Here is a 17,491-nt window from a genome sequence, read left to right on the forward strand (position 1 = left end):
GAGAGAGAGAGAAAACATGGAGCAGTGGAGGGGCAGAGAGAAGGGAGACACAGAGTCCAAAGTAGACTCCAGGCTTTAAGCTGCCAGCACACAGCCCGATGCAGGGCTCGAACCACGAGAACTGTGAGATCATGACCTGAGCGGAATTCGGATGTTTAACCAACTGAGACACCCAGGTGGCCCCTGAGGTGTATACTTTGATCATCACGTTGAATGCTTTGAGCACTGGGTGGGTTTATTTCTTTTAGCCACACCTAGGATTTTATCAGTACAGTAGGAACAATATGTTGACGCAGTGGCTTGATACAACAGAACTTGGATTCCTCAGGACGTGGAATTGATACACGGTATGAACTGAATCTCATGTCACAGAGAGATAATAAAAATAAAAATCCACAGGCATTTAAAGGTACAGATTTAGCCATTAGTTATATGCCGTTTCCCAACCATTTCTACTTAAATTGCTGATTAAGATAAAAATGAAGCGATGTTTCAATTTTTTCCCTCCACAATCCCTTGCTCAGTGTTTGTGATAAGCCTCTAGACTTTGAACTAGTTGTAAGACAGTATGGTGAATAGAGAATATAAATAGATTTTTCATTAAAAACATGAACTCGTGGAAAGCAATATGTGACCTCTTTCTTTCTCACTTTGTAGCATATTCCTGTAAACTGTTATCAACTAAAATGCCTTGTATTCGATTGAATTCAAACTCACTCGAGGTAAGTGATTTTAAAAATTCTATTTAATACGAGTATACCCAATTTGTTACTTGAGTGTTCCCCAACACCTTAAAATCTATGTAAGTTGTCTTGAACTCCCACTCAAGTCCACTGGAACATTACCTCTGGTTCCGACTTCTTTCTTTCTTTTTTTTTTTTTTTTTAAAGATTTTTCTTTACATTTTTTTTATTTTTGAGAGACGGGGAGAGACAGAGCACAAAGGGAGGGGCAGAGAGAGAATGAGACACAGAATCTGAAGGAGGCTCCAAGCTCCAAGCTGTCAGCACAGAGCCCAACGCGGGGCTCAAACTCACAAACCATGAGACCATGACCTGAGCCGAAGTCGGACGCTCAACCGACTGAGCCACACAGGCACCCCTCTGGTTCCCACTTCTTGCCTCATTCTTAGGCTAGTCCTTCATCACCCTGTTCCCAGCATCATACCAAACCCAGCACTCAGATACTTGATTTTAAAAATGAAAAAAAAAAAAAAAAAAAGAAAAATACGTGCATATAGCAGTCTTTACCAGAAGTTTAAGTAGATACCTGGCATTTACATTGCAAGAATGAAAGGATTCTGGAATCCAATACTGAACATCCTTGCCCTTTATTTTCTGCCATTTATTTTCTGTTAATTTTTTTTACTGTATAATTTTCATACTCACTTTAAAGAATTTTAAATAGATTTCATCTATTCCATTTCATCCTTTTTTTAAAATGTAGTTCTGAGTTTCTGACACATATCATTATTATTCTCCATGAAAAAACTTTAAAAATATTTCTACTGGGCAGATCAGCTGGTGATGAATTTCCTGGTTTTGTGTGAGAAAGTCTTTATTTCTCTTTCACATTTGACGGACAGTTACACTGGATATAGAATTCTAGGTTGGTATTTCTTGTTCTTTCAGTACTTCCTTCTCAACTGTGTAGTTTCTGATGAGAAGCCTGCTATTTCTTACTTTATTCTTCCCTTCTGGCTTCTTTCAACATTTCTTCTTTGCCTTTGATTTTGTGGTTTGAGTGTGATATGCCTAGGTATAGATTTTTTTTTTTTTTTTTTTTTTTTTTTTGTATTTATCATGCTTGGTGTTTTCTAAGCTTCCTGGGTTTATGGTTATGTGTTTGCCATTAGTTTGGGAACATTTTTAGTCATTAGTACTTAAAATTCTCTTTGTTTTGTTCTCTTACTCTTCTCCTTCTGGAATTCCAGTTGACTGTATGTTGTTAGATCTTTTAAATTGTCCCACAGTTCTTGAATATTTCATTTGGGATTTTTTTTCTAATTCTTTTTACTCTTTGTATTTCAGTTTGGGAAATTTCTGTTGACATAATTCAAGCTTAATTATATTAATTAGTTAATTAATTAATTATATATTACATAATTCAATTTGTAGACTGTGTCCAGTCTATTGTTGGGCTCAATAAGGGCAATCTTCTGTTACAGTGTTTTTTATTTCTAGCATTTCATTTTTATTCTTTAAGTGTTTCCATCACTCTGCTTATCTTCCCCATATATTGTCTATTTTTCCATTACAGTCCCTAACATGTTAATCATAGTTTATTTTATTTTTAAAAGATGTTCATTTATGTAATTAGAAAGACTGTGAGTGAGGGTGGGGCAAAGAGATCATGAGAGAGAGGATCCCAAGCAGGCCCTGTGCTATCACGAACGGTGAGATCATGACCTGAGCCAAAATCAAGAGTCAGACACTTAACCGATTGAACCACCCAGGAGCCTCGATCATAGTTTATTTTAAATTCACTGATACTTCCAAAATCTGTGTTACCTTTGAATCTGGTTCTGATGCTTGCTTTAGCTCTTCAGATATGGTGCTTTTTCTTGCCTTTTAGCATGTCTTGTAATTTTTTGTTGAAAGCTGGACATGATGAATCTGGTAATAGAAATTGAGCTAAAGGCCTTTAATGTAAAGTTTTATGCTAATCTGGCCATACTTAATGTTTGCTGCAGCTGCACACACAAGAAGTTCCAATTTTTTTTTCCATAGACATAGCAAAAACAGCCTGTAATTCATAAGGATCACAAAACACCCCAAATAGCCAAAGCAATCCTAAGAATGAAGAACAAAGCCAGAAGCCTCATACTTCCTGATTTCAAAATATATTACAAAGTTACAATTATTAAAACAGTACGGTACTGACATAAAGACAGAGACCAATGGGAAAGAATAGGGTCCAGAAATAACCCATGTATATGGATTACAGGGATGCCAAGAATGCACACTGGGGAGAGGACAGTCCCTTCGAAAAATGGTGTTGGAAAAGCTGGATATCCACATTCAAAAGAAAAAAATCAGATCCTGTCTTAGTCCATTCTGGCTGCTATCACAAAATACCACAGACTGGCTAGCCTATAAACAACAGAAATTTATTTCTCACAGTTTTGGAGACTGGGAAATCCACAACCAAGGCACCATCATGGTCATGTTCTGGTGCTGGTTGTCTTCCTGGGTCATAGCTGGTGCCTTCTAAGCTGTGTCCACAGGTGGCAAAAGGGTCTAGGGATTTCTGGAGTCTCTTCCATAAGAGCATTAATCTTCATGACATAATTACTTCTCAAAGGCTCCACCTCCTAATATCACTGGGCATTAGGATTTGAACATATGAATTTTGGGGGACACAAACATTCAGACCATAGCAGACTCTTACATTACAGCATACACAAAAGTCAAGTCAAAATGGATTAAATACTTAAACAGAGACCCAAAACTGTAAAATCCTAGGAGAAATCATAGGGGGGAACCTGCTTGACATTGAACTTGGCACTGATTTCTTGGATATGATAACAAAAGCACAGGCAATAAAAGCAAAAATAGACAAGTACCACTAAACTAAAAATCTTAACTATATTTTGTTAAATTTGTCACTAGGTACTTTATGTATGTGGCTATATTGGAACTGGAATTGTATGTGCAGCTTAATTTTCCAATTATTTGCTCCTAAAATACCAAAAGTTTAATTTTTTTAAACTTTAATTTGAGAGAGAGAGAAAGGGAGAGAGAGGAAGAGAGAGCATGAGCAGGTGAGGGGCAGAGAGAGAGAGAAAGAGAGAAGAGAGAAAGAAAAAGGGGGAGAGAGAATCCCAAGCAGGCTCTGCACTGTCGGTGTAAAGCCTGATGCGGGGCTCGATCTTTTGAACTGTGAGATCATAACCAAAATCAAGAGTCAGGTGCTTAACTGAGCCACCCAGGCGCCCCAATTCTGAATTCTTGATAGTGATAATTTATATTCTTTTTCTGGATCAGTATAGTAATGGGTTTACCCATTTTGTTGATCTTTTCAAAGAACCAGATTTTTGACTTTGTTATTTGCTCCATATTTTGTCTGTTTTCAATGTCATTGTTACTCCTGTCTTTATTACTTATTTCCATCTACTGCTTTGTTTTTAATTTGTTCTTCAGTCTTTTTGAGGTGTATATATATTAACCCTGGCTTTCATGATTTTTATTCTGATGTTTTGCTATTACTGGGGGCTTTGCTGGGGAGGTACTGGGAAGGTCCCTCCCCTCCAGGGTTAAGCAACTCCCAGAGCTAGTAAACAGCTTGCCCAGTGAATGTGCCTTTCTTATGCAAACCAACCAATCCAGAGCCCATACCCCTACCACCTACTTTATCGGGCTCTCACATTCTGGGCCACTATCCACTTGCCCTAAGCCCCAGAGCCTACTGAGATTACTCAAACTCGCAAAATCCTACATCTGCTTACCCTGTCTCACCTGTTCCTTTCTGTGGAAAGCACAATAAAGGTTCTTGCCCACACTTTCCTTCTGTTCCCTTTGCCTTCTGACTGAACTCAGTGCTGTCCTGCTGTCCCATGTGTCCCCCCCCCCCCCCCACCATCTCCACTGTGTTATTTGCTTCTGTATCTTGGGATCTGTGAGTATCACAAATTGTCTTTTCAACGGCAATTGTCTCCTGATCTGTTGGCCTTAACTGTATCTCAAATTTTCTATTAATACACTATATTTTAGAACAGTGTGTTACTTTCCAATTGCTGCATAGCAAATGACCACCAACTTAGCAGCTTAAAGCAACATAAATTTTTTTGTCTTACGGATTTCACGGGTTAGGAATTTGACATGTTTTGGTTCGGCTCAGTGTCTTACTGGGCTGAAATCAGGATGTCAGCTGGCTGTGTCCCCATCTGGAGTCTCAACTGGGGAAAAAGCCACTTTGAAGCTCCCTTAGTTGGTTGGCAGAATCTACTTCCTTGTGTCTGTATGAGGTCCTGTCTTCTTGCTAGCTGTCAGCCAGGGACTGCTCTCGGGAACTAGAGGTCACTCGTAGGTCCCTGCCTTGTGGCTCTCTCTGCAACATGGCAGTTTACTTCCAGGCCAACAAAAGAACATGTGCTGCAGCTTGGAATATCTCTGTCCTTTTGTCTCTGACCTTTAATACCTCTTTTGAAAGAGCCTACCAGCTGAGGTCAATGGGAAGGGATTGTATAGAGCATGCCCATTGGTGGGTGGGAATCTTAAAATCCTGCCTACCACGAGGCGAAAATTCAGGCGATTATTTTTCAACATAGTTTCTAACTTAAGCACTAAAACCATAATTTTTCTTCTATGCATTGCTTTAGCTGTATTCCATAAATATTAGTGTTATAATTTTCAATAAGGTTATTTCAAAATATCCAATTTTCACTAATTTCTTCTTTGACCCATGGCTTATTTAGAAGTGTGTTAAATTTACATATATTTGGCATGTTTCTAGATGTCTTATTGTTACTTGTTTTTAATTCAATTTAATTCTGGACAAAGGACATATGTTTTAATTGGTCTTAATCACTTTGAATCCATTCAGACTTGTTTTATGTTTGAGTATATGGTTTCAGTAAAATTGCTATGTGCAAATATCAGTTGAGTCACGGTGACTGAGTCACTGTTGTAATAAACTGTTCTCATTGTCTTTCTAGCCATTCTATCAATTTCTGAAAGAATTATTAAAATCCTACTGTAATTTTGAATTTTATATTTCTCCCTTTTATTCTACCCATTTTTGCTTCATATATTTTGAGGCTCTATTGTTAGGAAATATAATTGTTATTTCTTTCTGAAAAATTAACTTTTTAATCATTATGAAATGTCTCTATTTTTGGTAATATTTTCTCTTTAAGGCTATGTTATCTGATATATCACTTCAGCTTTCTCATTATGGTTAACTCTTCATGGCACATAATAATGGTGGTATCTTTTCTAATATTTTCCTTTATTTCTCAATTTAGTTTGCATATACTTTGAGGGTTGTGTATAGCCTTTGTACTATTTTATTAAATTTAAAAAAAATTTTTTTAATGTTTTATTTATTTTTGAGAGATAGAGCGTGAGCAGGGGAGGGGCAGAGAGAGAGGGAGACACAGAATCTGAAGCAGGCTCCAGGCTCAGATCAGTTAGCACAGAGCCTGATGCGGGGCTCGAACTCACGGACCGCAAGATGATGACCTGAGCCGAAGTCAGATGCTCAACTGACTGAGCCACCCAGGCACCCCTAGTCTTTAATAAGTCTCTTAAGAGTATAATAAATATAGAATAAAATGTTATGTTTTAACTCTTCTACTGTTAAATATTAGATGAAGGCTGAGTTATACTTTTTATTTCTCTAAATTATACACAGCAAAGGCAGCTGAGACGTGTTCAAATTTGTGTTTACAAAGTTTGTGACTTTGTGGGTCTTGGTTGCATAATTAGAATTTTCCAGAAGCTAGTCTTGTGAGTGAAAACTCTATTTCACTTCCATATTGTGATTTCCATGGTGATCTTGGTACTTTGTTTCTTTAAGATTTTCTCTTATGTTTTAAGTTCTTGTAAACTTTAGAGTTATGTCATTTTCAAAACTCATTATTCCTGAATGGATAAAGAAGATGTGGTTTACACATACAATGGAATACTACTTGGCCATAAGAATGAATGAAATCTGGCCAATTTGCAGCAACGTGGATGGAACTGGAGGGTATTATGCCAAGTGAAATAAGTCAGTCAGAGAAAGACAGATACCATATGTTTTCACTGATATGTGGATCTTGAGAAACTTAACAGAAGACCATGGGGAGGGGAAGGGGAAAAAAAAGTTACAAACAGAGAGGGAGGGAGGCCAACCACAAGAGATTCTTGAATACAGAGAACAAACTGAGGGTGGATGCGGGCGTGGGGGAGAGGGGAAAGTGGGAAAGTGGGTGATGGGCATTGAGGAGGGCACCTGTTGGGATGAGCGCTGGGTGTTGTATGGAAACCAATTTGTAATAAATTACATTACAAACAAAATTTACCATGTTAGTAGAGATTTTAAAGCAATCTCAATGCTTCATATTCACACATTTATTGAAGATGCTGCAAAAGAAAAACGGAGCCTCCAATTATAACAAAAATTGGGAAGGAGTGTCATTTTCCACTTAGCAAGCAAGCTCACCACTCATTTCAAGACATCAAAAAAAAATTAATATTATAAAAAACCAGAACTCATTATTCCTAAATAATCATTACTGATACACTTGCTTTACATAATGAAGCAGATAATGCAATTTTCCCGTATAATGTGCTGCAGGTTGTGCTGTGCAGAATTTTACATAATTAACGTTGGCAAATGGCTCAGGTAGTCATGTTCTAGAGTGAACCATGTTGGAGGAATTATCTTCACTCCTGTCAACATTGGCAGCAGGAGGACTGGTAAAGAAAAACGAATAATTTAGGAGTGGAAGAAAAAAATTAGATGTTAAGACTGTTAAGCTTTAGCTGCAAGCATTTACGTGTTCCAAGTAACTGTAAAATTGAAAGCAATATATTAATCAGAAAAGCACCAAGTTTTGTGTTCAGTGATGAAATGAAGTTTGAGAAGAGTTATTAGCGTATAGGAAAACTTCAATTTTGCCAGATTATTTTGGGGTCAACAAAATAACTGCAGTCATTTGAGATCACTGATGGGATATGTAGTCCACTGTGTGGAAAAAGCAGAAGTGGAAATGTTGAATATGATACACGTATAGTATATATTATAGCTCTTACACAGTACGAAATCAAATTTTAAGTGTCTGAATTTCATCTGTTTTTAGACCTGCAGGTTTATATAAAGGCCTTGGTAATTCAAGGATTATTAAATTACCTTTTATTTCAGGAAACACAGTAATTTCATTTGAGTAATGAGTAATGAAGGCCTTCTGAGGAAAATAGGAAGGAGGATTGTTTCATTAAAGCTTTTGGAGCTTGATACCTGTTATGTTTTAAAATTTTTCCCCAGGTGCCACATCTTGTTAAAATTTCATTCATTAACATGTTTAAGAAAAGTACAGATCATTAAAAAAAACCTCTGATTTCTACAGATGACTGAATAGAACTGAAAAGTGTAGTTAAGCAAAATAGTTAAATAATAAGCTTTTAAATATGATTTAGTATTTTATGGCACTCATTCCACATAGTCGAAGAAATGAAAGAGTTGGCAACAGTCAAGAAATCTTTTGGCACGCTTATTCACTAATCTTGCAACAGAAAGTGGTAACTGATACTATTTTTATTTCACTTGTATTTGATGAAGGAATTTTCTTTAGCATTAATCTGCATGACTTATAGTTTTGTTATGTATTTTCCTTAAAATACTCCACTATCTGAATTTTCTACTCTGCTACTGGCATGGGGAGTCATTTCTCTAAAATTTTGAGCTTTCAACAGTTTATGTGAATTATGAAAGAAAGGAAGGATGATCTGAGGAAAATAAGCTAAGGGAGGTGACTCCCACATATCTTAAATTGAACAATGAGTCTCTAAAACTTCTATACTTCCCCCTTAGAAACCGGAGACTCAGTTGTGTAGAGTTCACTCCCATTATTGTGTTCCCACCTTTGACATTTTTCTCAAAAATTCCCTGAACGGGGCGCCTGGGTGGCTCGGTCGGTTAAGCGTCCGACTTCGGCTCAGGTCACGATCTCACGGTCCGTGGGTTCCGGCCCCGCGTCGGGCTCTGTGCTGACAGCTCAGAGCCTGGAGCCTGTTTCAGATTCTGTGTCTCCCTCTCTCTGTGACCCTCCCCTGTTCATGCTCTGTCTCTCTCTGTCTCAAAAATAAATAAACGTTAAAAAAAAAAATTAAAAAAAAAATTCTCTGAACTTTCTGGTATGCTAGCACCCATTTGTATTTTCCAGCTGATATGAATTCACTCTTCTATACCTTTTGAAAAGCAGCTTTATTGAGATATGAGCCACATCACACACAAAAATTATGTTTAATGTGTACAATTCGGTCTGTTTTAATATTTTCACACATACATGCAACCGTCACCGCAGTCAACTTTTAGAACACTTGGATCACCTCTAAAAGAATCTCCCTACTCTTTAGCTACCATTTCTCTCATCTTCCTTCCCCCGCCCTAAACAACCACTAATCTACTTTGATGGATCAGGGTCCCTGTGTGCTTCAAACTCTATGGGTTTGCTTATTCTTGACTTTCATGTGAATTGAATCATAATAACATAGTCTTTTGTGACTGGCTTCTTTCAGTTACTGTATTTTTAAGGTTCGTCCATGTTGTAGAATGCATTAATACCTCATAACTTTTTGATGGCTAAACAATATTCCATTGTATGGATATTCATACAATATTTTGTTTATCCATTCATCAGGTTGTTTTCACTTCTAGGCAATTGTGAATGGTGCTGCTATAAACATTCACGTACAAGTTTTGTGTGGACGCAGGTTTTCACTTGTCTTGGGTGTAGAAGCCTACGAGTGGTGTTGCTGGGTCATCTGGTGAACTCACGCTTACCCATCTGTAGGACCTGTCAGACTATTTTCCAAAGTGGCTATATCATTTTACATTCCAGCCAGCAGTGTTTGAGAGTTTTGGGTTTCTCTAAATCCTGATCAACATTTACTGTCTGGCTTTTTGATTCTAGTTGTGCTAAGAGGTATAAAGTAGTATCTCACTGTGGTTTCTCTTGGCATTTCGCTGGTCATCTATGATGTCACTCTTCTTTTCATGTTATTTACTTTTTCATTTCAGTGAGATACTTGAAGGGAAGAATGAGGTAAAAAGTATGCCTCTGCCTACCATATTGATTCAGAAAGTCTTTTATTTATATTTATATATGTATATATAAAATGAGAAAAATAAGTGGTCCCCCCCCCCCACCCCACTCTGTTTTAGGCAACACAACAAGCAGTTAATCAGAACTGTCAAGATCTTGGAATCCTGTTAGGTGAAGAAAATGACCTGGCCCTCATCATTGATGGTGAAACACTGAAGTATGCCTTCCATCCTGAAGTTAAGAGGAGCTTTATCAATTTGGCCCTCTCATGTAGAGCGGTATTATGTTGTAGGTAAGGATATATTCACTGTTCTTCTCCCTTCCCTGCTATATTTAACATAAACATGTAAAGAAAATGTAGACATGGAAATAGGAGTTTTTGTAGACATGGAAATAGGAGTTTTTGTAGAGGAAAAGTTCCTTATTGATGAAATATATGTTCAAATTGGAGAGAGATATCTGAGTTTAATTCTAATCGTCAAGCTTAAGATGTAGTAGAAAACAGATTATAATTTTTCAATGATAAATTATTGATGTATTGACCAGATGAAAGGTGTCTCCAGTAAGAACAAAGGTCCTCTATTTAATTAATTTAATAAATAAATAAATAATTTCTATTAAAAAAAATTTAATGCTTATTAGAGAGAGAGAGCATGAGCAGGGGAAGGACAGAGAGAGAAGGAGACACAGAATCCAAAGCAGGCTCCAGGCTCTGAGCTGTCAGCACAGAGCCTGACATGGGGCTCAAACTCACAAACCGGGAGATCATGACATGAACCAAACAAAGGCAAATGCTTAATTGACTGAGCCACCCAGGCGCCCCTATTTTTTTATGTTGATCTATTTATTTTTGAGAGAGAGACGGACAAGAAGACAGAGTATGAGTGGGAGAGAGGCAGAGAGGGAGGGAGACACAGAATCCGAAGCAGGCTCCAGGCTCCCAGCTGTCGGCACAGAGCCCGACATGGGGCTTGAACTCACCAACCTTAAGATCATGACCTGAGCTGGTGTCGAACGTTTAACCTGTTAAGCCTCCCAGGTGCCCCAGAGGTCCTCTATTTATAGTGAGGGGCATATCTGAAAAAATTCTGACACCTAGAGAGAAGTGAAGTTATCGGTGTTACTGGAAGTCTAAACATCAATTTAAAAAGGGGAATCATGTACAACAAAGATGGATGGAGCTAAGAAAATAAACTAAGTACAGAGTAATTGTTCCTTTCTCCTGAATAAAAATATTAACTGGGCCAATTATGAAGACGTTTTGATGCCTTGGACTTCTAAGTATTGATTTAGACGGTTTCTCAGTCGTCAGGTTCCCTGTATGCTTCAAATGTCTCCCCCCGGTGTCCTTCTTTGTTCACGTTCATTCAGCATCAGCTACAAGAATTCGGCAGGTTCTGTTCTTTATTGCACTCTCACTTGTCACGACTGTAGTTTAGCCTTCAGGATTCTTTGTGACATAGCCTTCCATTAGTTAGAACCGAAATGACAGAAAGCTAAGTCAAATTCGCCTTTGGGCTAAAAGGGAATTTATTAGCTCACATAGTTGAAAATTCTGTTGGCAAAGCCAACTTCAAGGGAAGCAAGCAAATTTATCAACAGTTCGCCAGAATTATTTTTCTTTTCACTATTTAGACTTTATGGAACCATTTTCATTTTGCATTCTAACAATATTTTAAGGAGTGTTCGCGGTCTCTCCACCTGAACCTCCTACTCATGCTGGAGGAAGCAATGAAAGGACATCATTGAAGAGGAGAGAAAACATGGGCTAATTTTGCCACAAAGGATGGACATTCCAGCAGTTGGCTTGCAGTGACCTAGTGGTGGTTGGTCCTAAATCTGGCTTTACTCGTGGTTTGTTGTAGGGTTCCAATGTTGTCTCCCTTTTGATCCGTCTGGTGCAGGCTTTATCCCCAGGCTAGATCCCCTTTTGGCAGCAACTTAGGGGTTGAGAGACCTCGCATCTTCATAGGACTGCATCCAGGGGAAGTTTCACATCTGCTTTCTCCCATAAATCTCAGCAAACGGGACATCGTGCTTGGCTCTGAAAGATGCTTGCTGCCGGCAGCCTGAGATGAAAACAAAGGGATCGTATACATGCTGGTAACAGTGGGAAGAGCTGTTCTACCCCTAGGTCCAAAGGGATTGGAGGAGGGGAGTAGTCACTGTGCCTGGACGGAAAGAGTCCTTCGGAGCCGGCTGCCTCTAGAGGAGCAGTGAGCGGTAGTAGACAGACAGCCACCTGGAGCGGATGTGGCAGGGAGGAGCAGGGGAATGTCCAACTTGACCTCACTCTCCTCCCTGTCCAGCTCCTGCAGGGGTCACTTGTCAGCCCACCGCGACACCAACTCTCAATTATCCAGGTTTATGTGGTCCAGTGTCTTAGTTTTTCCCCTTAGTCCCATCATCCCTTTAAGGGTCCCCATTGGAGGAACAGTAAACATAAATGAATACAAAACTGAAGTCTGTTGACTGAGGTACATCCTGAATGATGGAAACAATTTGGAATGGACCTGGCTGAAACTGTACTTTGCAGAGGGAGTGGTGGTGGAGGAGGAGAGGAGAGTCTGTCTCTCACTTTGTTCATGGCTGCAAACTTTTATGACTGAGTTTTTCTGTATATTCTACTAAAATTTCATGAAGAATTTCTAGTCTGTACTCATGAAAGACATCTGTCTGTGGTTTTATCTCAAGTTTTTGAGTGGCTTTGTTATCAGATCATTCTAACCTGATAAACTGATTTGGGAGGTGTTTCTTCATCCTGTTTTCTATACTTTCTGTAGTGTTTGGTATGATTTCTTCCTAAAATGTTTGACAGACTTCACTGTTGATGATGCCACCTGGGCCTGGACTTTGTAGGAAGGCTCTGATGAGTAATTCAATTTAGTAAGCAAATATTTTCTACTACTTCTTCAAGTTTGTGATTTGTGTCTTTCAAGGGATTTGTCCATTTGTTCTAGCTGTCAAACTTGTCGGCATGAAGTTTTTCACAATATTCCTTTATTTATTTGTTACTTTTGTGTGACGTGTGGTGGTGTTCCTTCCCTTCCTCATATGGATAATTTACTCTTTTTTTCCTTGATCAGTCTAGTTAGGGCTTTACCAGTTTTGCTGATATTTTCAAAAGGCCAACTCCATGGTCTGTCCAGTTTTTTATTTATATTCTGATATATATTTATAATGTGTATGTAATGTTATGTGTATATAACATTAATATGATGTGATATATGTGTATTATAATATATAACGATATAATATTCTGATAGACAATATAATATATACTCATCTGGATTATTTTCTACTTTCACCTTACTTTGGATTGAACTCATTTTTTTCTCATTCCCTTAAGGTAAAAACTTTTATCACTGATTTAAAATTTTTTTCTACTATAAGCATTTCAAGATATAAATCTTTAAGCACTGATTTAATTACATTTCACAAATTCTGATATGTTGTGTTTTCATTATCATTCAGTTCAAAGTACGGTATTTTCTAATTTCTCTTGATTTCCTTTTTGACTCATGGGCTATTTAAAAGTATCGAATTCTCACACATTTGGGTATATTCCCTGTTATTGATTTCTAACTTAAAGCTATTATCAAAGAAAATACTCGGTTGATTTTTTTTCTTTGGTACTTTGTCACTCTCTTGTCTTCTGGCTCCCTTGTTTCTGGTGAGAAATTCACGCTGTTGTTACCCTGTATGTGATGTGTCATTTTCCTACTTTCTAGATTTTCTCTTTGTTACTGGGTTTCATTCATTTAGCTATGTTGGCTCTAAATGTGGTTCTTATTGTATTTATTCTACTTCAGATTCAATGGATCCCTAAATTAATGTTTTGTTTTGTTGTTACCAGATTGGAAAGTTTTCAACCATTATTTTCTCAGGGTTTTTTTTGTTTGTTTGTTTTTTGTTTTTGTTTTTGCTACTTTTGTTTCCTTTGCTTCGGGACTCCAATCACATGTATGATTGAATGCTTGATGTTGATTACAGACCCGTGGCACTGCCACTGCATTTTCAATTTCAACTCCTTTCTTTTTGGATTGCGTATTTTCTATTGATGTAACTTCAGATTCACTAATTTCTTCCACTCAGATCTGATCTTAAGTTACAAAGTGTATTGTTCACTTCATCCCAGAGTTTCTAATTTTTTTTAATAGTTTCCATTCTTCTGTTGGGATATCCTGTTTGTTGACTCATAGTTATCATAATTTTCTTTCTTTGAACATATTTTAATTCTGTGAGCATATTTATAATGCTGCTTTGAAGTCTTTGCTAACTCATATCAGGTCTATTCTCAGTCAGGCTGCTTTGTTCACTGGGAATGAAAACAAATACCCTTAAGTTTCTTGGCACATCTAGTGATTTTGTTTTATTTAGAGTAAAAGTGGCTATTGTGGAAAAATACAGTGTAGTTTATCTGGATTCTAATTTATTCTTCTGCATTTTGTTGGCCCAGTGTTTTCGTAACTTGCCTGGACTCAGACTGTGAAGTATGTTTCCCTGTTCATTTGCAGTTACTGGTATCTTTCCTCAGCCTTTTTTTTTTTTTTTTTTTTTTCTTAAGCCTGCCTTCCCAGGAGTTTCTCCTGTGCCTGCAGAGTTTAGTCATCACGCAATTATTTGGACAAGTTTGTGCCTAGACAAGTCATAGTCTGACGCTCCTACCCTTGATGCTAGGGCCATATGCTGGTTGGAGGAATGCTTTCAGAGGCACAACAACATGAAAGCCTCTCTGGGCTCTTTCCTGCCTATCCTTACTTTAGTGGTCAGTTGGGAATACAGGCAAGTTGCTGACCTCAGCCCTCCCGTGATTCTTTTGTTGCACGATCTCCCTGTTACATTTCTAGCTGGTTTGCTGCCCTCCCTGAACTGAGAGAGCCACCCCAATTGGTTAAGATGTGGGTGTTCGTTATCTGCTCCAAACCACGTCCGCCGTGTCTTGGGTAGTAAATCTGCAGATTTTCCCTCACTCCCAGGTCAGGGGAACAGGAACACCTCTAAGGACGAAGGTCACAAACTTGCTGCACTTCTCTGATTTTCATGAATAAATATGTCTCGAGTTCTTTTCCACCTTTGGGCATTTTCTGATGGGCTGAAATGCTTGTTCTTAATCACATTTTCCAGTTTTATACTTGTTTACTTTCTGAAGGAAACTGTCGAATATCCTTATATGCCATTAACAGGTATAGAAAGTTTTCTTAAAGTTTTGACCAATAATTTGCTTACTGAAGTCATTTAGAAATAAAAAAGCTTAGATACTTGGAGGGTGTCATATGGTATTTGTTACAATTGCTTAATCAGTGGCACTCAGGTAAACATAATTAGGAGAGAAAAATCTAATCTAGAAAATTCAGTTTATCGGGGCGCCTGGGTGGCTCAGTCAGTTGGGTGTCCAGCTCTTGATTTCAGTTCAGATTATGATCTCATGGTTCATGGGATCAAGCCTTGCATCGGGCTCTGCACTGACTGAAAAAGAAACTTAAAAGAAAGTTCTTATCACCATATGCCATAATTTATGTTTTACTTACTTGGTTTATTGTCTGTCTCCTCTCCACTGGAACATAAACTTCATGAAGGCAGGAATACTTATGTATTTTATTCTCTGCACTATTTTCTGTATCAAGAACTGTGCCTGGCTCGTATGTAGGGACATCAGTATTTGCTGAATAAATAATAATTAATGCATATGAGATTACCTGTAAGTAACTTACGCAGAGAATTCCAAGCACAAATATAGCAAGAAAACTTGTTTTTATATACAAGAAAGTATCTATGCCATATAATATGTTGAACCTATTGTACAAATTTTGAATGGAAACCATTTTATTTTTTATTTCTAACACTGATTGTATTGATAAAGAAGTCAGTAGTGTGTGCCATGGAAAAACCATGACATTATTCCAGTCAATTGGTTTAGTTATCTTTGTAATTCCATGAAAACAGAAGATAAAAATACTACAATTTTTAAATCAAGTCAAATGTGACTAGAGTGTTTGTTTTATAGGTTGGAATCTATTATGTGCTCTTTCTACATTGTTGTTGAATTTGTTATTTGGTTCCATGTTATAGATTAAAAATCACAATGAGTGTTGACACGTGAAATACTATGTTTTGGAAGGTTTTTATACTTTCATCTTTCATTCAGATGAAAAGAACAGAAATTAGCTGGTTAATGTCTGTTTTGAATTTCTCAAACTGTGTTTTAGGACTGTGTTTTCTTATTATTTTTGTGTCCTGAAACAGCATATTGACTTTTTTTCCTATCCTGAGTAGACTTTTCACCCTTCGGTTTTTGTGAATAGATGGCTGTGGGGTATATATGTTTTTTCAGCCAATAAAATGACAAGATAAACTTTGCCAGACATGAATGTAAAGATCATCAATTGGGTATAACCCTAAAATTTCAAGATTAGGGTAATTTGGCTTAATACTCATACCCGGAAACATGACCTAAAGTGTTTTATTAATTTAAGCTCATTTAACAGATAGGTATTAAAAGACTATTATTATTTCAGGATTTATTTTCATGTATGGGAGGGAGATCCAAAATCAGAATAGTGATAATCCAGTTCTATTCTTTTCTTTTTTCTTTTTTTTTTTTTTTTGTAGTTTTAATTTAAATTCTAGTTAGCTAACATATAGTCTAATACTGGTTTTGGGAGCAGAATTTAGTGATTCATCACTTACATATAACAGCCAGTGCTCATCACAACAAGTGCCCTCCTAATACCCATCACCCATTTAGCCCACCCCCACCCACCTCCCTTCCAGCAACCTTCAGTTTGTTCTGTATAGTTAAGAGTCTCTTATGGTTTGCTTCCCTCTGTTTTCTCTCCCTTTCCTTATGTTCATCTGTTTTGTTTCTTAAATTCCACATATGAGTGAAATATGTTGTCTTTCTCTGACTTATTTCGCTTAGTGTAATATACTCTAGCTCTGTCCACATTATTGCAAATGGTGAGATTTTATTCTTTTTGATGGCTGAGAAATATTCCATAGCACGTATGTGTGTGTATATATAATGTGCCACCTCTATGGACATTTCGGCTCTTTTCATAATTTGGCTGTTGTCGATAATGCTGCTATAAATCATGGTGCACGTGCCCCTTCAACTCAGTATTTTTGTATCCTTTCGGTAAATACCTAATAGTGCAACTGCTAGGTTGTAGGGTAGTTCTATGTGTAACTTTCTAAGGAACCGCCATACTGTCTTCCAGAGTAGCTGTACCAGTTTGCATTCCCACTAACAGTGTATGAGTGTTCCCCTTTCTCTACATCTTGCCAGCAACTGATCAGAATTGATGTGGAGCTTTGGCAAAAGGCCCAGAACCACCTCACAAAAGGACTGAAGGATTCAAGGATGTTTAGCAAGGGGAGGAGAAGGCTTAGTTGGGTCCCTGTAGTTCTCTTTTCATATTTGGAGAGCTTCACTGGCTCAAACGATAGAATTAAGATTTGACAGGATGAAGAGTCAAATTTGGTATTAATATGAGGTACGTTTTCTTTTTTTTCTTCACAAATATCATAGTTTAAATATAAAAGTACTTGCCAGACAAAATGGTGAAGCTATTATCATTGTAGTTATTCCAGTAAAAAAAACCAAAACAGTGTCTCTAGATGGAAACTAAACTTACAAATGGTTTCCGGAACATCCTCTACTTCGGCAACTTTTCACACTGTATCTACGGTGTATTAATGTTAACTCCCATTTTCCTCATTATGAAACCAAAGGTTTTC

At 37.6% G+C, this 17,491-nt stretch overlaps 1 protein-coding gene across 6 annotated transcripts in view; it reads left to right on the forward strand.

Annotated features, from left to right (window-relative positions):
- The window catches only part of LOC109266144 (phospholipid-transporting ATPase IB-like), a 225,712-nt gene that overhangs the window by 108,215 nt on the left and 100,006 nt on the right, over positions 1-17,491 (forward strand). For all 6 annotated transcript variants that reach the window (XM_019447931.2, XM_053900764.1, XM_053900771.1 and 3 more), the window contains 2 exons: positions 658-722; positions 9,871-10,043. In XM_019447931.2, the coding sequence (XP_019303476.2) occupies positions 658-722; positions 9,871-10,043 (238 nt within the window). The remainder of the gene's footprint in view (positions 1-657; positions 723-9,870; positions 10,044-17,491) is intronic.

The sequence above is a fragment of the Panthera pardus genome, unplaced genomic scaffold (assembly GCF_024362965.1).
Source record: "Panthera pardus isolate Hobbes unplaced genomic scaffold, ASM2436296v1 HiC_scaffold_1, whole genome shotgun sequence".
Classification (NCBI taxonomy): domain Eukaryota; kingdom Metazoa; phylum Chordata; class Mammalia; order Carnivora; family Felidae; genus Panthera; species Panthera pardus.